Source organism: Abramis brama, assembly GCF_963993115.1.
Source record: "Abramis brama genome assembly, chromosome: 13".
Taxonomy (NCBI): Eukaryota; Metazoa; Chordata; class Actinopteri; order Cypriniformes; family Leuciscidae; genus Abramis; species Abramis brama.
This window is the reverse complement of record NC_139975.1, coordinates 13,647,170-13,669,427: the sequence shown is the minus strand read 5'-3', so window position 1 is coordinate 13,669,427 and position 22,258 is coordinate 13,647,170. Positions and strand designations below refer to the sequence as shown.

Sequence of the window (22,258 nt, the reverse complement as noted above, 5' to 3'; positions counted from 1 at the left end):
TTGTATTCATCAACTAATGTTCTTTTTATCAAAACCAAGTATAAATCTCATCAAGTTTTATTTAAGCATTTTTACATGTATTCCAATATAATAATTAAAAGCAGTAATAATTTAAACAATATATTTTATTTGTGAACCGATGTTCAACTGTACTTTTTAATAGTCAAGTTAATTTTTATTAGTCATCAAGCTCAGTGAACTGGTCACAGACACAAAGATGTAGCCTACCTTTAATTTCACCAAGCTGATTGCTCACTAAAAAAAAACAGTCATCATATTCATTTCATCACATACAGGCCATTTCAAGTTTGATTTTGACGTGGCATAAAGCAGTTATATCTAAGTGGCAGAGTTGTTTACTTAGGCTACTTTTTAACTTTCCATTAAGGACATAATTTTGTTCATTCAGACCGATTTGCACGAAAACAAGAGGCAGCGTTTATCCCACGAACCAATCATATCCAATCACAGCGCAATGGAGGCATTACGATCCTCTCACCTGACTTTCCCCATTCATTCTCAATTAACCCCCATCAAACCCACCCCACTTTTTAGGGGGTCTGTTAAAACTCAATGGGCTCAGGGGAGGCAAGAGAGAGGTGGTGTCCTGCTGTAACTTTACCTGTGTCGCTGTTGGACAGTGTTACTTTAGAAAAACAAGTGATTTATACATCACATTTTGTAATATATGCATTGCTTTATTTTTGTATTATGGATTATTTTCTCATTCAAAATTCTAAATGTCTCCCTTGCCTCCTCGGAGGAAACGCCCCTTCCATTAAATCAAATCTCTGTGGAAGCCCCCTCTTGTTGCAGTTGCAAGATGCAATTTACAAATAATGTAAAATTACACTGCAAATGTGAGAAAATAAAGCTGCAAAATGTCTATAATATTACAAAAGAGACAACAAAACCATGATAACAACAAAGCTGCAATAAAGGGAACAAATTTCTTTCTTTATTTCACATTGTCTGTGTATCTTTTTTATTTCTACATAGCTCAGCTGGAGGCCCCTGACAGTCTGGGACCCGTTGGTCCAGTCCACAATACCACATCCGTTAAACGAACAAAAGGGACCAAACATGAAAGCCTTCATTATTTTACAAATAGATGCACATGAAAATCGTACGCAGTATAACCCCAAAATCTAGTCTAGCCGTGTAGCTCAGTCTGTTCACCTATCTGCACGAGCTCCGACCAGGTAGGACTTCGGAGGAAGGAGAGCGTGCCTTTTAACCAGTGCACGCGGCAACGGAGCCTGGTCACCTGTGGGAACGCAGCCGGCTTTAGGACCCAGCGTGCGCGATTTTCCTCTCCAGCTGCTGCGGCGATGAGGGAAGATCGCGAGGAGAAACCCAAAATTCACAGTGTTAAATCCTCCTCTGAATCATACTATCGGACGGTAACGAAAACAACAGGCACAGACACTTTCTCTTGCATTTGGATGTATACGTCAAGTTCAGATGCATAGGAAAACAGTTTGGGGCCGTTAAGGTAAGGCGGCGCGATTCCATGCGATTAATAACAAAGGCGCTATACTGGCGAGCGAGGGGGCATTAAAGGGGGCATTGCACAACGCAATGGAGGGCGACAGTCAACTCTCTAAACTTTGCACTTGTACATGAGTACATCAAAGTCCTAACATCCTGTCATGACGAGATCTAACTATGTGAAACGGTTGGATGTATTAATACAGTGCAAAGACAAAATGCGGCAACATTTGCAAATATATGGATAATGTTGTGTCCTAAACTGACCGACCGGCCGCACGCGATCACAAGAGCCAATGTCATTACGTGCGTTACGGCCTAGGAAAGTGATGCATCGCGCAAAATTTCACGGTGCAATAAGTTTGGATATCGTTTGCATCCCCTCAACCTGCCCACTTCATGTGCTCTCTTCCACCCTTGCGACATTAGGCTACCTCAGAGTCATCATGCAGTGGAGCATACACCGGTCAGTCAGACGCCTCAGTTTGCACTGTTGCACGGCCTTTCTGTTGTCATTTCCCGTGCAAGTTCTTTTTAATTGTATTTTGAAACTAAGTTGTAAATGTTGCCCAAGCGGTGACGCTCATTTGCAGCCACCCCAGGCCTGTTTAAAGCAGATAATGGTGGCGATTTGACACTATCAAGTCAAACTTTCCAGAATCTCCTTTCTTACCGTAATAATGTGTCAGCCTTCATGTAGAGATAGATAGATAGATAGATAGATAGATAGATGGGTTCACGTGTAGAGGAGCATGTGGCACGTTCGTCTTGTTTGTGATATTTTAGCTTTTAATAATGCAGTGACTGTCTGTCTGATATGATTGTTTTCCTCGTATGTTGCAGTCACAGTTAATACCCTGTATTTTTACGGCAGCATCAGTGTAAGAGCCTTGAGAAGACGTGATGCTCTCAGCGCAGTCTATACGGGGTCAGTTTGCATCGGAGCAGTTATGACAAAAATAGGTCACCGGCTCAAAGATGTTAAATTTCTGTTTAGCTGTTTTTCAGGAGGGACAAAACGGGAAATTTGTGTGATAGGCTATTGCATGTCGTCCGATGATGATGATGATGCAGTGTCATTTTACTGTCGGAATAAAAGCCTAATCATCAAAAGTATGAGCGTCCCCTAATTTATAAGAATACACAATGCTGTCAGTGTGTAATCTTGTGCTGCTCTGCTCCTTAAGACTTCATTTGAAGAAATGGCTGAATGGGACAGGGACAGTGACACTGGTCTTGAGATATACAGTGGTTGCTGAGCATGATGTCTAAATGGTCATTGTGAGTTACAGAAGATCAGGCTAAAACAGAAAAAAAGTTGTACCACAAATAATGAAGAGATAATCTAAGATGCTTGAGATGCTTAATCTTGCTTAATCTTGAGATGCTTCAACCTGTTGGAGAGATGTTACTGTTTCGTTTGGTGGTAGATAAGGTCAAATTGTGGTATACTGGTGTTTGCAGGTTCATGATGTTGGTGCATTAAAAAAAAGTGAATATTGTGAATAAGCGATTGTGCAAATAATGTTGAATATAGCAGGCTGTTAGGATGTAATAAAGAGTGTTTGGCTTACATGTTTACAATGCACAGTGTCTGAGGCTGAAAAGTAAGGGTTGCTTGTTAAACCTGAGATCAAAGAAGCCATGCAGCTGATGGACCTGATTTAGCTATCATCATGTCCATTGTCTTGTCTTGATAAGGACGAGAACCCCAGATTGTTTGTGTCTCGCTGCTGAAAAAGCGACTGATTATTTCGAGATAAGCATGACAGGCTGAAAAAAAAATCATTCACCCAATTAAAAAAATATGGCGAGAACAGACTTTATAGACCCACAGGAGAATTGTATGTTTGTATTATTTAGTTATCATCATATTCTTACAAGAAAACAAATATGACCAGTTTTCTTGTTTCCAAACACTTCATAAAACATGAATTATTAAAGAATGGCATAATAATGCGAAATAAATTTTGAATTCCTCCTGTTTGAATGTCAAAATAGATAGCCATTGTAATGAGCTGCACCAAATCTTATGATGTTATGTCAAGGTAGTTTTTGTGTTTTTCCAGGTCTTGTTTGCAATACTCAGACAGAAAAACTTTATGATCTTATTGACACGATTTAGCCTTCAAATGAGGGAAATTGCTCAGCTATATGGATTTGCAGATGTTTCAATAAAAATAACAATATATTTTGTTCAACAGCAACTGAAGAGTAGGCTAAGTAACAGTCCAGCACAGTTGAAACATAAAGTGAAGCTCCAGAGATATTTTGCAACAGCTGATGCTAGTTGTCACCTGGCAAAAAACTAAAACCCCCCCCTAAAATGTTAAGTTCAGTGGTGGGCTTTTTTAGAAGTTAAGAAGGGTAAATCCACCTGAGGATCCCAGTTTTAATTCTTTAAGCATGATTCCTGTTCACCTAAAATAGATTTGGTTAGGCCTCATGTTAGCGTTTTAATTTAACTTGTGTGTAAAAGCTCTTCATGTATTGCGCAGCATGTTTTAACAAAAAAAAAAAAAAAAGGTTTCTCGTTTCATTTAGGTTGAAAATATAAATAAAAACATCAGTGTGGATTTTCATGTGCCTCTACTATTGATGATCGTTCCCTGGGTGGGTGTCCGGTAGTAGACATCAGTCTCGTGGCTCTACTGGAATAGTTCGAGACTCAGGAGGGTTTTTATTAATTCCGCTGCAATGTTTGTCTCAACTCTTTTTGTGACGGCCCACGTGTGCGAATCTGAAAACGAGATTATACAAACATGCACGTGCTACTCCGCGACCCTCGCGTGTTGCGTCCGAGAGCAACGGTTTAATTGAGAGAGAGGGGGCATTTTCACTTTGTTACTCGGGTATGGTTTGCAGTTTAGCGCACCGTTGCGATCCCCTTTCCCCTTGAGCGGCTGGATTCTCGCGGTGCATGCTGGGACCTGCAGTCCTCGCTCCTCCCTTCTTAGGGCGAACGCGGTCAGGGCGTGGATGTCGGAGCACTACAACTCCCACACGAGCTCGGCTCCATCTGCCCCTCTCTCTCTCCCACCAGACCAGAGACAGAGAGATACGGTACGAACCCCCCCGGACTTTCAGAACCGAAAATCGTCGAGATTAGTGAACTGCGAGAGACAAGAACGGAAGACCGGATTAAAGCCCTTATCTTGATGCGCAAACATCTTCCAAATGTCGGTCAAACGGGTTGGTGCACGTTTGTACAATCTGACATCGTTATTTGGCTCGCTAATTGCCTTTTGGAATTATTCAGGGTTGTATAGACGAAGGAGTCGGTTCTGGGGCTGTGGCATGTCATAACACTTTGATTGTTGGAGCTGCTTCGCTATGGAAACATTTCATGTCGTACGGTGGCAGAGTAATGCAGACCGAGTTGTTAGAGGGGAGACTTCGCTGCGCAGGGATCTGAAAATCGCTCCTTCAGTTTCGTACACCTTGCTCCGTACTAAATAACGCTCTCCCCGCGTGTCACGCAGCACAAGTGACGATAATAATAAGGAGCGAATGGAAAACTCGGTGACCCTATTAGTTTCCAAACACTCTTTCGAGGGCAATGTGGAGAGAGACAACCAAAGTACGATGTTTCCTCGTGAAGGATATATCATCCAACCTAAATGTGCGCGTGACATTTCTCTGCCCGTGTATTTTTTTTGTCGAGTTCTAATTCAGACGTCATAGCTCGGCTCGCGCTTAGCGAAAAACCAACGGTCACTTTATAGTTTGACAGGATTCGGCCAGTACGAACGTCGGTTAGTTGGGCTACATTGTGGCCACACGAACTGTGTAGGCTTTCGATTCTCTGTCCGAAGGAAACGTCTTTTTCGGCTAATCCCAGCTCGCGGGACCAACATTTTGTTGTTTTTGTGTTTAAACAGCGGCGTTATTTATCACTGACTCCCATTTCAGCACGCGAGGCGCTTCGTGTCACCTGAGAGTCTCTTGTATTGTGTGATACGGTTTTTTAGTAGCTCCACTAGAACGAGCGAGTGGGTTTGCCAGAGAAACAAACATTTTGGTCTGTTTTAGGACGATGCTCTGTCCTAATATTTAGCTGGCTGTGGATACGTGACATTGGCTGATCATCGACTGCTTTTCTGCATCATCCTTTGTGCATCTATAAGCTCCGGGCTGCGGAGCTCCGACGGACTGACCGGGAGACCGCGAGTCTGCTGAGCTCCAGTCTAGAGAGGAGAGACGATGCTTATTTCCTCGTCTCCGTTTATCATTGAGCTGGTAACCCCATTCAAAAGAACGAGGGCTAAAGAAAACACGGGCTCCCGCTCCCACTGATCCTGTGTTTTCAATAATTGAGATGCCTCGAGATGAAAAATGTCTCAACGAAAATGATCGGTTCTATCTTTAGCAGATATAATCACGCATATAACACATCATAAACTTTCCAATTATCAGACTTTTGCTAAAGGCCTATACGGCTTGGTTATGCCATACAGACACTTTAAGCGAACCGACATCAGTTGGATCTCATTTTAAGACAGAAAGATAAGCAGTTCATATTTTAAGACAGCTGTCACTTGTATCGTCAAGGTGGTGCTGCTGCTGCGCTCACCTGCATTCTGATGCGAGTTTACGGTGTTCATATTGTTTGCATATGAGACAAGGCTGTTCAGATTTGGTTATTTGTGGCGGTTATGTATGTCGTTTGATCTTCCTAAGTAATATCCAGTCTTATTCATGTATTTTTTATTCTTTTCAGTTAAGAACATAACCTTGAGAGATAGATTTGGATGATTTCGTCTCGAATGCAACAAGGTGTAACTTAATTTCGAGCTCGGAACATTCGGTTTGATTACCACCTGCATGGAAATACAAAAAAGACATTTTAAAATTGATGTTTCTTGGCGAACATAGTCATTACAATGAGTAAAAGTCATGGACATTTCTATAGTGAGTTTTAAGTTTTTTTCATTTTATGCTCTGCTCTATATTGCATTGCATTTATATTTAGTAAAACCAGAATAAACCGTTTTGTCAGAGACAAATAATTATGATCACTTGAAAAGCTATTATGTGACACAGAAATCGAAATCTACCACCACATTTTTCAAAATTATTTAAAAATCCCTATACACTAATTATGCATAACTAAAAAGGTTACTGAAATGAATTTGAATTGTGTGATGAATTGATTTGAACTGTTGGGCTCTGACAGGAGTTTTGCAAGGCCCTACACACAGCACTGTTAGAATCAGATTAAATCACAGCTTGACCACCTCATTATAAACATTTTAGTAATGCACACTCTGTGACTGGACATGAGTTGCTTCGCCTTTATCTAATGCCTGTAAAGAGTAAAGCGCCCGTGTTAGGCACAGCATCACATTAATGGTTGCTCTGTTCTATCTGCACTGTTGATGTTGTCTTGATCTACTGCAGTTTGTCTCACTGAGGTAATCAGGCAGTAAAACCTGCATCAACTATTGCATGGCCCTGCATCCTTTATCCTCAACCCCTGGCATTTGTGGCCTGTCGTGCACTCGACCATTCCCCTCCATTGAGCTGTGTGAGGGTTTGGGATCTGATCAGTAGGGTGCTCTGCTTCTTTAAAAAAAGGGGGGAATTAGAGGATGCAGACTTTGACCACATGCAATGTGGGTTAAGAGGATGTTGTTGCAGTAAAAACTGTCCCTTCAGCTGTGGGAGTTGAGGTTTTTACTCTTCTCTGTTCAACTGAGTTTTTGGTGTTTATGCACTCTTGTGTACTTGAAATTGATTTGCTCACAATCTCAGAGAGAGTCATGGGTCAAACTCAGCATTTTTCATCTCCTATGACCATGCATTTGCAAACTTAAAATTCAAAATGTAAATCGCTGGTATACAGTTCAGAGATCATTGTATTCTTTTCAAATCCATTATTTAAATCTGAATGCTTTAAGTTTAATATCTATTCCTACTCAAGCCGTGGTCTTAAGGAAATTGTGACATCTTGACTAAGGAAACCTCTGTTACTCACAGGAAGTTTCCAGCCTGTCTCATATCCACTGACTGTAACAAGAGAACTGACGTTGTGTCACTGGTTAGAGTGTCATTTTTGTCAGATTACAGGGAAAGAGATTTAAAACATTAAAGCTATAGCCTAATCCATGTCCATCTTTTGTTAAAATTCTAGAAGTGTTAGTGTTTATTTAGTAATTGTGAGCGGAGTTGTTTGCTTTGATTTTATTTCTGACAAATGGGAAGGATAATTAGAAATATTTCGTATCTCTCAAAATAATTAGAAAGTTCTTGACAGTAATGTGCGCTCGATGGTGTTTTAAGCCCCCAATGGCTCCTTAGAGGCAGCTAACCCTACCCTCAACCTTAAACCTACCCATCCCCTCGCTGCCTGGAAGGCGCCGTTGGGGGCTTAAAACACCAAACACCGTAATGTGCATGATACATGTAGTTCTGCACTACTAACAGGGTGTAACAGTTGTAAGAATGTTAGGGGAAAGTATAACCAAATAAACCATTTTTAATGAATGTGCTAACAAGATTTTAGTTGCCTCTTAGTTCAAATCCCTGTTTCCAATGTGTAATGTAGAGAGTGCAGTGATCTATATTTTACATTTGCTTTAGTTAATGAGGTCTGAGTTGACCTTGGCTGAACTACACAACATTTATCCTCTGCAATCAGTTATAGGTATATTAAAAAATTAATGAAGTGGAAATGAGTGAAAAATCAACAGTATGGCTTAGCTATGCTTTTTCTGTTTGATGAAGCAAACAGATTTGTTATGACAAATATTAACTTTCATCATTTGAAAGGTTTGAGTGTTGTCCAATAGCAGATTATTGACTGATCAATGAATGATTTACCTTTATTTTAAAAAGATTTAAGGCTATTAACGTTAAACAATTAAAATATCTTTATTATTTTTATGTTCCAAATTGTAACTTTTCATTTGAAATAATTTTACATACTCAATTTGTGCACATTTTAAAGCTGTTTTTTTTTTTTTTTTTTAATGATCTAATTCTACTACAGAACTGCAAACTACCCAGAGGAGAATCCCATAAAGAGTCACTCGTCCACACACACTGAGTAATGTGTTGAGAAAACGCCTATGCAGGTAACATATATTTCATTGTTGTAGTCTCCCCTCTTGTCTCTTTCGTGATTAAAAAAAATAAAAATAATTCACTTTCCCCCTAAGTCAAACTTTCTTCCCTGTTTCTTTGCTCAGGTGGATCCCTCACCAATGAATGTAGGGGATGGAGGGACGGTGAGCAGAGAGAGCAGTGCCCCTACCCACGTGTCTGAGAGCATGGTGGGGAATCCACAGCAGACACTGCCTCTTGAACTTAGAGGTGACATACCTCAAAGTCAGCGGAACAAGCTGAGGGTGACCACAGACTGTAAAACGCCAGACGTCTGCTCAGAATCCAGCAATTCAAATCATTGTCCCCAAGTTCAACCCCACAGCAATGTGTTTAGCACTGATCCTGTGAGCACACCGTTGCCTGATCGGACTGAGGTTTCCAAAGGCAAGGTTGACAGTGCTGGTATCTACTCGACTCATCAGTGGCCTTGTGGTAAAAAGGTCACTACAGAGGACCCTGTGAACTCTGTTCATTCTAGTATAAACCTAAACAAGAAGACTAACGCACCAGCACCCACCCAGCCTGTGATAAGCGTTCCTTTAGGGTTCCAGTGCTCCACGCTGTTTAAACCCGGCCAGCCTGTTGCTTTCCTTCCCCCTTCAAATTTTTCTTCTCCTCTCTGTAAGATCACACTGCCACCAGGGTTAGGTCAGATTGCAGCACTGCGAGAAGCCACTGCTAGCCAGTTTCAAAAGGACTGCCCAGCTCAAAGCTCTTGTTCGAGCACGACACCTATGCTTAAAACATACCCGTATCACTTTTCTGTTGGGAGAGGACCCGGTGCTGAGAAGAAGCCTCAGACTTCATTATCCAAAGTCAGGTGTGACTCTTTGTCCAAGGGCTTTCAAGGTGGATCTGAGCATAAAGCCACAATGTCTTCTGTAGCAGCCCCAGCTCTAGCCCTTCCAGTACAGCAAGCCACACAGGGCTCGGCTCCACAAACCCATTATACTATTTCTCCCACTGCTGCCATCTGCTGCAGCCCAGCTCTGGCAAATATCACCACTCAAAGTCGGCTGCTTAGCCTTGTAGAAAAAGGTTCGACGTACCGAGGTGCTGAAAAGACCTCTTTAACGTATCTGAAACCAAAAACTCTGTCCACTCCAGAGGAGCATAATGTTTCCTGCCCCGTTGAGTCAAGGGATGTGCCCCTTGATCTGTCTGCAAAGTCCAAGCGACAAAAAAACATTAAAGATACCCAGAACCACCCATCATTGGCCACGGAACAGCATTCTGCTGACTCTCATCAGAAAAACGTTGCTGGTTCTAAAAAAGTTAATTCTGCTTCTTTTGGGTCATCCAGTACATATGACACCCATAGAAATGGTGCAACACAAAAATCATCTTCAAAACTAACTAATCACCATGCTTTGGAACCCAACGCTTCCTGGGCCAAAGCCTCATCTCCTGGTTCCTTAAACAATCTCCCTGGTACATATGTTGGAGTGGCAAGCCCCATTCTAGCATCTACTTTACGTAGCAAAGATGGGAAAAGTGCTGCTTTTGTTGAAGATTTTCAGACATTTGCTAAACAGGAAACCATCTCCATCATTGACCAAGGAGAACAGCCAGTTTGTATAGAGAGGAAAGCAGCATTTGCTGTTAATAAGGATAAGCATAATAAGGGAGGCAAGCTCTCGACAGGTACTCAACAAGGTTTTTTATCCACCCAATTATCTACTACAGCAAATTCACAGCCCCACCGGAAGTCTGTTGGTGGAAAAGAAGGGACCCTGTTTACACCTCCAGTTAAATCCTTGTGGCAACCACCTTGTGTTCTTTCCCAAGGATCATCTCTGCAGAAGAGGCCAAGTCAGACTCAGGCCCCAAAGACTAAGACCACCCTTGGTTGTGAGAGAGCCCTGTTCCATAACTCCCATTTAAGCCCAACTAAAGTAGAGGATGAAAACTGGGAGAAGGCCAAATCCCCCCTGTCCAACCTGGAGTCGATAGTGAAGCAGAAAACTCTTGAGACCACTGCACTTACTGGTGAGAACTACTGTAATCTGTCTTGTGTGGGATCCAAGAGGCCTGAGGTAGCCAGCGTGCAGAACAGGTGTCAGGACTCCACGTTGCAGCAGACTCTTACAACTGGTTCTCCTCCATTTAGGGCCATAGAAGAACAGGTCAACAAGTCAGACAGAACCTCTCCACAAACAGATGCTACAGCAGCTCTGAGCAGACCGGAGATCACAACCGCTCCTGTGACCAAGGATAAGGGACGAGAAAAAAAGGCAAAAGAGACAGAAAATCCAGTGTCTGATGGTAGACAAAAAAATAAATCTAGTACCCCTAGTAAAAGGACTGCTCCCAGTTTTAAAAGGAAATTGTCTCAACAGTTAGAGGATGAGACGACAAAAGAGGAGAAAGCATCAGAGAGGAAGGCTTCTTCTCATGTTAAGGTAGAAGGAAAAGCCTTTTCCCTCCTTCCCAGCCAGACTGTAGAAGCAGAAGGACAGGCAAAAATGAATGGAGCCAAAGAGGAGATACCTTCCAAAGGCAAAGTATCCACCACCAAACAGAAGAAGCTGAAAAAGCCTGCCAAGGAGAAGACACCTTCTGAAGCGCAAAAAAAGACTATTACAGTAACTAAAAAGCAAAAAGATAAAGACAGACCATCAGTCAAGCAAGGCCCCTACCATAAAAAGGTAAGATTTATTTTACTCTGAACATTTAGTGGTTCATTTTTTATTATAGCTAGTGTGTGTAATATATCTCCAACAATTGCATAAGCCATGACTGATTACGTTAAAATTTTCCTTTAAAGGGATAGGTCACTCAAAAATTTAAATTCTGTCATATGTCATAATTTACTCACCCTCTTAGCCTCTATGAATTTCTTTCTTCTGCTGAACACAAATGAAGATATTTTGAAGTATGTCTGTATCCAAACAGTTGATGTGCCCCATTGACTTCCATAGGATTTTTTTCCCATACAATGGAAGTCAATTAACTGTTTGGTTGCCCATATTCTTCAAAATACCTTCTTTTGTGTATTAAATTCATACAGGTTTGGAACAACATGAGGGTGAGTGACCAGATTTTCATCTTTGGGTGAACCATCCCCTTAATTCAGTCTAATCTGATATCACAGCATAAGTGATTTTGTCTCAAGAAAAGTATATGACAAAATAATCATTTCTGCTTGACATTCAGCCAAGAATGGTTTAAAAACATGTGATAACGTCTGTTTATCATCCAGTAAATTAAATACTTGAAAAATGAAATGTGCTTTATCTCATTTGATTATTTTCTCATTTTATTTGGACTTTGATGGAAAAGATGCAAACTGTGTCAATGAAAAAGAACTTTAATTAACATTTGAGTTCAAAACAAAAGACTAATATTAAAGTGATTGTTTTGATTCAAAATTATGATTGGATGAGCCACATTTGAACATTCTGTCTGTATATATCATCATGCTCCTCAGACCCCATGCAGGGGATAGGAAAAATCTATATAATATTCAAAGAAATTACATTTTTGATCTTTGTTTTAACATTTTTGTTTTATCTTTGCATTGAAATGTAGAGAATATAAGTAAATTTGAAATTGTTAAAATAATTAAGTTTGATATAATGCAACATTTATTTCAGCCCATGGCCCTCCGGTCAAATTAGATCTTTTGACCCTTCATAGTAAAACGTTTAGTCAACTCTCCTTTAGGACTGTTTTGGGTTAAAAGTAAGTTAGTCTGTATTAACAAAATCATCTTGATTTGTCAGTCAGTTTTTTCTTAAGACCTGTTCACGTCAAGAACAACAACTATAACGATAAAGATATAGTTCAAACAAATAGTGAAATCCACACCACAATTATATAGTTGGAATCACCAATCAAAATCCATTCTGTTTTAAGAGCACCAGCATTTAAAGTGGCAGATGACAAAACTCCAACGCATGCTTCTAATAAACAGAACTATATCGCCCGCTGGTGTGAACGCTAATATAGTTATGGTTATTGTAATCTTTGTAGTTATTGTTCTTGGTGTAAATGGCTTTTAGAGTTGACAAGACATCTTAGAGGATTTTAAAACAGAAATAGGAAGCTTGTGGTTTAGTTAATTATAAGAGTTTATATTAATGATTCTTTTTTTCATTTGATCTGTCTAAATTGTCCTTTTAGTACTCGGGTGTTATTCTCATCATGAGTTACAATGTAATTCCTATGGGTGTTTTTTTCCCCATGTAGACAGTCTGTGGTATATGGTCACAACTGGAGTTTAGTAAGCAATTTTATCATACAATGTTAAAGTTTTGTGGTTATACTTTGTTTGAAACTGTGTTTCATAATATGTGTTCTGATACAATTAGGGGTGTAACATATCGTAATATATCGTGTCACAATATAGGCCTATCGCAATACAAAAATGCAACGATATGTATCGTGGATAGTAACAATATTGATTGTGTATAGTTCACAAGCATAATCATCTAAAATAATTCTGTATGTTTTTTGAACATTTTTTTAAAACAATATTTTACCTCAATCCAAATCATTTTTCCCCCCAAATTTAGACCTACACAATTCAGCTAGATCACAGAACATTTTTTGGGAATTCTGGAGGGAAATTAGAATAGTTCTCGTGAGATTATTGCGGGAGTAGCCTAGTGACGCGTGTTCTGCTGGGCAAATGAGCTGCATGTGTCTAAGCCCTGTGAAAGCGCTTGGTGAGAGATGATAGCATTACCATTATGAGCCAGTGATGGGTTTAAAGACAATTACATTTTACATTTTTGCTTTGTTTAAATAGCCATTTATCTAAATTACAAATATGCATGTGTTATTGACAGACGAAATGCTTTATGATTTTTTTTTTAAACCATTGTGTTGTACTTTATCAGAAGAAAGATGCATTGCCTGGAGTTGGAAAAAATGTGCTGCAAGATGGAATAGGCGCAGCCCCCAAAGTAGGGGGAAAGACTCGCAAAGGGAAAATCTGTCCAGCTAATATGGAACACTCGGACTCAAACAAAATAGGTACTGACCCAGCTCGTAGTTAAAGGGTAGTTCACCCATGGGGCACCTCGTCATCATTTACTCACTCTTATGTCTTTCCATACCTAGGCCTATCTTCTGTATTAAAAGAAAATGATATTTTTAAGCAGGGTCACTTTTTCTTACAGTGATGGGTCATAGTGACCCTGGCTGTTAAGTGACAAAAGAGACCAAAAAAAAAAAAAAAAAAAAACCATGATAAGAGTCACTAAGGTGAACCCTAATTTGAGAATAAATTGTTCAGCCCGATTTGTGAGCTGGCTCAACTAGATCAGTGGTTCCCAACCTTTTTCCTTGGGGCCCCCCCTATGTACATATTTAACAATCCGTGACCCCCCCCCCCCGATATGATACACTTTTTTTATTCTTTTTTTTTTTATATTAAAGCTAACATCATAAAGTATGATATTTTTTAACTTTGAGCAATTCTAGAGCTATAATTCACTCTTCTTATGAGCATATAAAACAAAACAGCTCCTTGGAAAAAATTAAATGTAATATTGTAGTAGTTATAAACAATTGGTTTATTTTATTTCAGATTAACATTTGAGGGCAGCAATTGTATTCATAATGTAAAAATAAAACCGACTTAATGTTACTTGAAAGCATTATAGCCTACTATTCCTGCCAAACTTCCATAGGTGCAGTTAGTGTTACTACAGGAAATCCATGGTGAATGTTGCTGATCTGTGGATACTGGATAGTACATTCATGGCACAATGTTTCTTCCAGGTTTCCACGTCAGCGCTGTTTGATCCGTTAATAACGGAGAAATGTGAATGTTTCTCACTAGATCTCGCAGCGATGTTATTACTTCAGTGGCGAATTCAAATGCTTTCTTTACTGGATCTCTTATTAGCGCTGTGTAGTAACAGTGTCGCATGATCACGATCGGCTCGCGCTGCACTGGTCCAAACTGATAAACGGTCCTTCAACCACACAATAACGAGCAGTTTCGTTCCGCTTGCATTATGTTTGCCATTTGATGTTGGGCAATGTTGTGGTCGCGCCGGCGTCTCTTACATTATGAGCGCGCTTGCCACGCGCAGCGCGCCTACATTTGAAATAACGAAATTGTAATTGAAATCGGCATTGTAACCATATGATTTTTTAAAACCTTTGAAAAAATATTTTTATATAAAATTATTAGTGGAACATTTATGCATCTTTATTCACCTCAAAGCATATCCGCTCCCGCGCCCCCCCTGTGAACTCTGGTTGGGAACCAATGAACTAGATCATTGACAAGAACCAGCTCAAAAGAACGATTAATGCACTGATCAAGTTTTACTTTCTAACTGCTGCATAAGATCTGGATACAGTCAACAACTAGTGTAAAAATTGGTGTGTTTTGTTTTTTGTATTGTAGTTTTTTAAAGCTTAACAAAAGCTGTGACTGTAAACATGTATGGAAAAGACCTGTGTAAAAGATTCCTTCACATTATAACAACATACAGGTTTGAAATGACTAGAGTGAGTAAGAAATGACTGAATCAAAATTTTGGGGTGATTTAATACTTTGACAAGATGTTTTTGCTTTTTTGTCATATTTAAGACAGTGGGATGGTTTTTCAGATACCAAAGTATTTCTCATGGATAATTGTGAATTGTCACCAGGGTTTATCACCGATTCAGAGAGGAGTCCATGCAGAAGTCCTCAGGTTGACAGAGATTCGGGCTCTTTCAGCAGTCCAGGCTGGCCTAGTAAGGAATCAGACTCCCAGGAGGAGGCCTCTCCACGGCTGAGGCGAGGGCGCAGACGGACTGATGAAGCGTTGCTCCGAGACTGGAGCTTCGCTACTCCACCTACACCTCCCCCTCTCGATCCCCCCTCTACACCACCCCCTACTGTACCAGTCCGCCGGCCGCGCGGCAGGCCTCGAATCAATCCTCTGCCTGAGGAGGTGGATGCGGACAAGGACAGGCCCACTGAGGGTGGAGACACCTCTTCAATAAAGAAAAGGAAACGCTGCAAGAATCGTAAATATCAGAACGGGGAATACATCACAGAGAAGGATAAGGTGGCAGATGGAGAGGAGGAGAAGCTGGGCGTGGAAAATGGTAAGGCCACTATTGAGTAAAGATGTCTGAGGCTTGATGAACATTTTGCTGAGAACGTCATTCTGTAATTTCCCTGCCTGGTCTTGATATTTAGTCCATGGGCTGTAGTTGAGGGTAGCATAATTAAAATGTCAAATACATTTTCCATTGGGGAGCAATATCTAGCATGATTCAAACTTTCAAAAAAACCTTTTAGTTACAATTATTGACTGTTATTCAATGTGAAGATGTTTGTGAATTTCACGTACTGGGAATAAGATCGGTGTTGCTATTACTAAAATAGGAGTGTCCAATGTCTGAATGTGGGCGTTACCAAAGGTCTGTATGTCAGTGAATTACAAATTTACCTGACCTCCTCAGGAAAATAATTGTCCTGTTTGAATAGGGCTGAGGTAGGCATGTTTTGGTTATTTAGCAGAAGTCTATTTTTGATAATTGCTTATTATTGAAAGCAATTTATTTAAAGTTCCCATAAAATAAAAATGGACAATTCTTGTTTTTTATGAAATATTGGAATGTTTTAGAATTTTTTTTCCCCTTGCACATCCACATTTTTTCATTCATGTGCCCACATAATATTTAATAAATATACCGCCCACTTCCCCTTACAATGACATCTCTGCTCTGATGATGTGTTCACCAGCACGAGGGTGGGACAAAAACCTCTCCTCTCCAGCAACCTGTCACTCACATGAGATCTCAGCAATAGCAATTGACAACGATCCAATCAATTCCCGATGGACAAAATCAATTCCCGCCCTGGCTTTTTTTACTCATTCGAGAAGCCGGTTCACTCGGATATATGCCACTGCTTAAGGAATGATGTAATAAAAAGTTTGGTGCTGAAATGTCAGTCTATGCCATTGCAGATGAGAAGATGGGCGTGTACCCTTGTCTCAGTGCCACGCTGACCAGCGAAGTGCCCAGTCCAGACATCAGCCCTAGGCGGACCCAATTCACACGTTCTGGCTTGGCACGACCTCAAGAGAGTCCTCCCGCCACACATCCTAATGACAAACCCTCAGGGAAGAGGAAGTTCAAAAGTAAACACTTATGTGACACAGACGAGCAGAAAAAGGTTAGCTGAAGCATCTTATCAAACTTTCAAGCATTTTTAAACTAGAGCAATTAAACGGAAAATTGTGATATTAAGGGCTCTTTTTCACTGCAAAGGTATATACCTATTTTCAATTAGTCTTATGCTGCCCCCTAGTGGCATTTTGAGTCACTAAAGCACTTTCCTACAACAGCTGTTTTTATTGGGACCATGTAACAGTCGCCCTCCCCACAATGTCACATCCCTCATGCATGACTCTCTTTGTCTTTATGTCTTTGTTTCAGCTCAAGACTAAGAAAGGCAGCTTGGGCAAACGCACAGGGCCCCTCATGCCAGATGAGGACAGTCCAGCCGCCAAGAAAACCCCAACTCTTTCTTATGCTTCTCCCAAGCAGTCAAACTCTCCACTCTCTGGTAAAAAAGGATTAGCTGGGAAAACAGGAATCCCTGAATCTACTCCAAGCCGTCCAGTGCCTCCAGAAGTCCGTCGATTGATTGTGAATAAGAATGCAGGAGAGACGCTGTTACAGAGAGCTGCTAGATTAGGTTACCAGGTAAAGCAACCCTTTTGGTTGTTAGCTGACATTGTAATGTTAATTATTAAATATATTCATATTTATTGTAAATTACAGAAAAGTTCCAGTCATTAAAAAAGTTAATCCAGTGTGATTCAATTCATTATATTAAATTCACAATAACAAAATTTATATTGACTATTTTTTGTGAGCCGAACCCCTTAACCTAAATTCTTTTCCTTAAATACCCCTTGATATTTTAAGTTAATATTTCAGTAATTTAACAACATATTTGCACGTTGACTGTTCGCTGATGTCGGTTAATGGTCACGTATGTCATGCAGGTAAACACATTTACCTTTTTAGTAATTGTTTTTATTTTAATTTAGCTTTTCATCAGTTCATAAACCCCTTGCAGGTCCCTCACAAACCACAGTTTTGGAAACACTTATGTAAATAATTTGCTTAACAGCCCTAAAAATATCAATGTTGGATCAATTGCTCATTATTTATATAAATGTTTATTTTCAGGATGTGGTTTTATATTGCTTGGAAAAGGATGTGCGAGAGGTGAACCGCCGTGACAATGCGGGATACACGGCACTGCATGAGGCCTGTGCACGTGGTTGGACGCACATTGTACAGGTGCTGCTGAAGCACGGCGCAGATGTTAACTGCAGCGCACAGGACGGAACGCGGTGAGCAGCAGGTTACAGTCAGGATATGATGGGATGATACAGTTAGATTCAGCGCTTTATTTATTACTTGAAATATTCATTAAAAGTACCTAATGCCACTAAAAGGCACCAAATTCAGTTCAGCCCTGTAAACCGCTTAGGGCTACTTCTTTTTTAATTGTATAATGACAGTTTTGAGCTAGGTAGCTAATGGGCCATGTTAGATTTGGGAGATGTATTTTTAGAATCAGACTCTACAAACTAAGATTATATTTGTCCACCCACAGCTACAATGTGTCCAACAAACTGTATCCAATTACCATACTGTATGAAACTATGCTTCCTCCTACCACTTCCTTTAAGAGATGTCCGAGTTTGCTTTTCCATGCTTTTTTCATCATTGCAGCCCATCTGCAGTAACAATAAGCGTAATTTTAGATAGGGAATTTAGTATATTAGGTACTGACACGTCTTTCAAACCTTTGTAGCCCAATTCATGATGCTGTAGCAGCTGATAATCTGGCAGCAGTCTGGATGCTGTTAAATCATGGAGCAGATCCCACACTGGCAACCTACTCTGGTCAGACCGCAGTTAAACTAGCCCAGAGTCCCGGGATGAAAACGTTCCTCAAAGGTAAAACCGCTTCATTTTCAAATTTTTTTTGCAAAATGATCCCTAAAATCCTTCTGGAACATTGTTTAGATTTAAACTGTCTTTGTGATTGTTTATCCACAGAGTACTTCTCTGATTTAGAGGGACGAGCAGACCAAGATCCTAGTCTACACTGGGATTTCTACAGTAGCTCTGTATTTGGTAAGAAATTAAAGTTAAATACACTACCGTTCAAAAGTTTGGGGTTAGTAAGTAAAAAAAAAAAAGAAAGAAAGAAATTAGTATTTTTATTCAGCAACTTAGATTGTTAGAAAAATGTTCTATTGCAAATAAATGCTTTTCTTTTGAACATTCTGTTCAAGAACCTGAAATGTTTTTTTTATCATGGTTTCCACTAAAATATTAATCAGCATTGTTTACAACATAAGAAAAGATTCTTGAGCACCATATCAGCATGTTAATATGATTCCTGAAGGAATCAGTGATGCGGAAAATACAGCTTTGCATCACAGGAATAAATAGTTTTAAAATATAAAACATTAAACTGTATTTTTGTATTATGTTTACTGTATTTGTGATCAAATAAATGCAGCCTTGGCGAGCATGAGAGACTTCTTTCAAAAACAATTAAAAAAATCTTTTTGAATTAAATTGTATTTTTGAATGGTAATGTGTAGTGGATTTAAAGTCAGAGACCACCCGTGAAATTTTCATTTTTGTGATTTAAATTGCAAAAATATTTTTTTGTTTCCATCAGCAGCATAAAAATGTAAGTAAAGTTTATTTGAAAAATGAACATCAGTTTGGTTCAGTATTGGCTTTAACTGGCATCGCTCTGATGATTTGAGAATAGAAGCAAGAAAATCTGACCTATTTTGTTCATGTCCAACAATAGTTTTGATTAGTACCTATGAATAATGCAGCATATTAAATATTTCTTATTCACATTACATAATACCAAGAAAAAATAAATAAATGTAATTTTAGTGTTTCAATTTTGGATCCCAGATTTTAATATGGTCTCAGACATCATTATATTTAATTTTTTAATACTCTTTACTCCAAATCACTCAATGATGGTGGTGTACCAAGTAAGCACAATCGATTGTCCAAGCGTCCCCTAATTCAAGCTGGCAGTGATCCAAGGATTCAGTGACATAGCTGCCCACTTGAGGGTAGCAGAAGCACTGTAAACACGCTGTGGTGAGGTCTTGTAACTAGAGGTTGACTTCTGTCTCTATTTGTTTGTAAACTTATACAGAGACCGAAAAGGAACCTTGCTGGGACTTCCTGTTGTCTCAGCCTGAGGAAGAAGGCGGGGACAGCTTGAGCGAGCAGGTGAACGAGAGAGACGCTGACACTGACTGTCTTCTGTTCGAGTTTTCCTCCGAGCCCCTCCTACCCTGCTACCATGTCCAAGTATCACTAACGCAGGGGTAAGTGGCAGCGGAAATATTTTTTTAAACATGATCATGACAACACCTAATCTGTTTGTTTCCTCTCCACAGTTTTTGTAACTGGTTCTTGCTGGCAGACGTGCTGAAGCGGCTGAAGATGTCGGCACGCATTTTCCGGGCTCGATACCCTCAGTTCGAGGTGGCCAGCATCGCTCAGGCAGAGCTGTGGAAGCAGATCTCCGTCAGTCAAACATGCAGCGCTTCGGACGAGCTCCAGCCGGGCGACGACGAAGACGGAGAGGAGACGGTGGAGCTGGTGCGCTGCGTGCCAGAGTTACAGGGGCTGCTAGGCTCCACCATACAGATCCTTCAAGATGATGAGGACGACAGTTCAGAGGTCAACACCAGACCCTGCAGTCGATAGCGACTCCTGCCCTACAGCGAGGTGCCGTCCGCAGTCGTGTGAGGTCCATTGCAACCGGTGGCCTGTTACCAGTACCAGCACTTTGTATGTTCAGAATCAGCCAGAAAGGTCCTATTTCCTCACAGACACTCTTCTCACAGAAAGGGGCCCTAGGGAGCGACTTTTCCATGCCCTCACCCCAGGGAGAAAGGCTGGGGACGGACTCCACTGGGAAGCAACTTTCAGGTTCCTTCTGTAGGGTTTTGTTTTTTCAGTATTCAATCTTTTTTTTTTTTTTTTTTTAAATAAACCTATATGTATAAGTAAATATATATGTATATCTTGACATCAGGGTGAACGCAACTGGTTGTAACTTATCGTTAACATGTTTTTATGTTCGCTCATTATTGACTGTCCTTTAGAAGGAGTGGTAATCCAAGTCTTTTTTTATCTTGGTAAACTAAATGTGTGTTGCTAAGAGGCTTACGTCAAGCTAACAGCGGCAGGAATGCCTTTGGGCCAGATGGTTCCTGTGTAAACCATCAAGCCTCTCTCGGCTCCAAGAAGCCCCCTAACCTACAGCATATGTTCCTCATCCCCGGCCCTCTTTACCTCAGCACCACTGCAGCTCTGCCAGGATCATTACACCTTCTCTTTATTTGGTTTGTGTCGTAGCAGGCACCGGATTGTGTTCCTGTGACATCTGACGTCGCTTCGTTTTTGCTTTGGAAATCGGCAGGTTGATGAGCTGTTGGTTTTATCCACTGGTTTAATTATTTTAAGATATCAGCCGATATCAACCTTGACAATTAAGTGGTAAACAAAAAAAGAGCCTGTGGAGTGTGTTTTTTTTAAAGGTTTTTCTAGAGCTGTTTTTCTAGATTCCGTCTCGAACTGCTTTCCAGTGCTTCTGGAAGGGGTCCTCTCCAAGGTTTTCCTGGTGTACCAGATTCCAGCGTGCTTTGTGGCGCGTGGTGTGTTTTATTTACACTGATTGTTGTTTGTGCTTAATTTAATAGTCATTAATATATTTGACCTTTTTTTGTGTGTATCAGACAAATGATATATGAAAATTGCTTTGTATGGTTGGTGCTTTATTTGACAGTGTACAAATAATGATCCCTTTATCCTGAGGTTGTTTTGTTTTCCCACACTGCGAACAGTATTTTAACAGGCTAAAGTACAGTTTTATTGTACTGGTGCTAAGCTAGATTTTGTGTTGACAATCAATGAAGTTTTGTTTGAACTGAAACCAATAAATATTTAAATGAAGAGACAGAGATGTAAAGATAGAGTTTAGTTTCACTACTTATGGAAATACCGCGAGACATGAAGAAAGTACTTGGGTTTTGATTAAAGAAGGCATATTGCTTCAGTGATCTCTGTTCAAAGAGGAGAGCTGTTTATTTGATTCTTTTTTTTTTTAAGAAATCAACCAGAATAAAGCATGATTGTCAAGTCTTGCTTGTGATCTGCTGTGTGTTTGTAACACTGGATAAGGTGAAGTTTCCACACTTACTTATAGTAAGCCCACTGTAACGACAGCATTAAATACGTTTTTGCTTTATGATTTAAGAGCAATATGATTAAAGATGACAAAGTTCAGTAATTGAATGTATTAATAAAAATCAGAAGTGATGTTCAGCTTTTTACAATCAAATTCTGTATTAATCTATATTAATAAAAATCATTCATATAGATTTTACCCACACTGCATATTAGAAATTAAGTCGCCAACCATTAAAATGTCATTTAATCATTTTGGAAAAGAAAATATCGATATCAAAATGAGCACTGTCCTCAAGGGGGCACTAGATACTAACAACATTACTTTAAATGCGCTATGATCTGAGAGGGGAATCAAAGTGCACGTTTCAAACTGAAGAAGATTAATTTATTTTTAATTGATTTTGTTTAATGAAATCGTTTAAATTATTAC

The 22,258-nt window shown here is 40.0% G+C and overlaps 1 protein-coding gene across 3 annotated transcripts; it reads left to right on the top strand.

Moving 5' to 3' along the window:
* The first annotated feature begins 1,318 nt into the window (after nt 1-1,318).
* Nucleotides 1,319-21,780, top strand: bcorl1 (BCL6 corepressor-like 1). 3 transcript variants are annotated; one of them, XM_084132786.1, is made up of 12 exons: nt 1,319-1,495; nt 8,483-8,567; nt 8,682-11,246; nt 13,443-13,578; nt 15,214-15,657; nt 16,527-16,735; nt 16,999-17,268; nt 17,761-17,927; nt 18,395-18,540; nt 18,643-18,720; nt 19,781-19,955; nt 20,028-21,780. In XM_084132786.1, the coding sequence occupies exons 2-12, from the start codon at nt 8,562-8,564 to the stop codon at nt 20,338-20,340; spliced, it is 4,509 nt and encodes a 1,502-aa protein (XP_083988912.1). In that variant the 5' UTR covers nt 1,319-1,495; nt 8,483-8,561; the 3' UTR covers nt 20,341-21,780. The 3 variants fall into 3 exon arrangements, with proteins under 3 accessions (XP_083988912.1, XP_083988913.1, XP_083988911.1); XM_084132787.1 differs by lacking the exon at nt 1,319-1,495 and adding an exon at nt 4,441-4,554; XM_084132785.1 differs by lacking the exon at nt 1,319-1,495 and adding an exon at nt 4,458-4,683.
* The last annotated feature ends 478 nt before the right edge of the window (nt 21,781-22,258 follow it).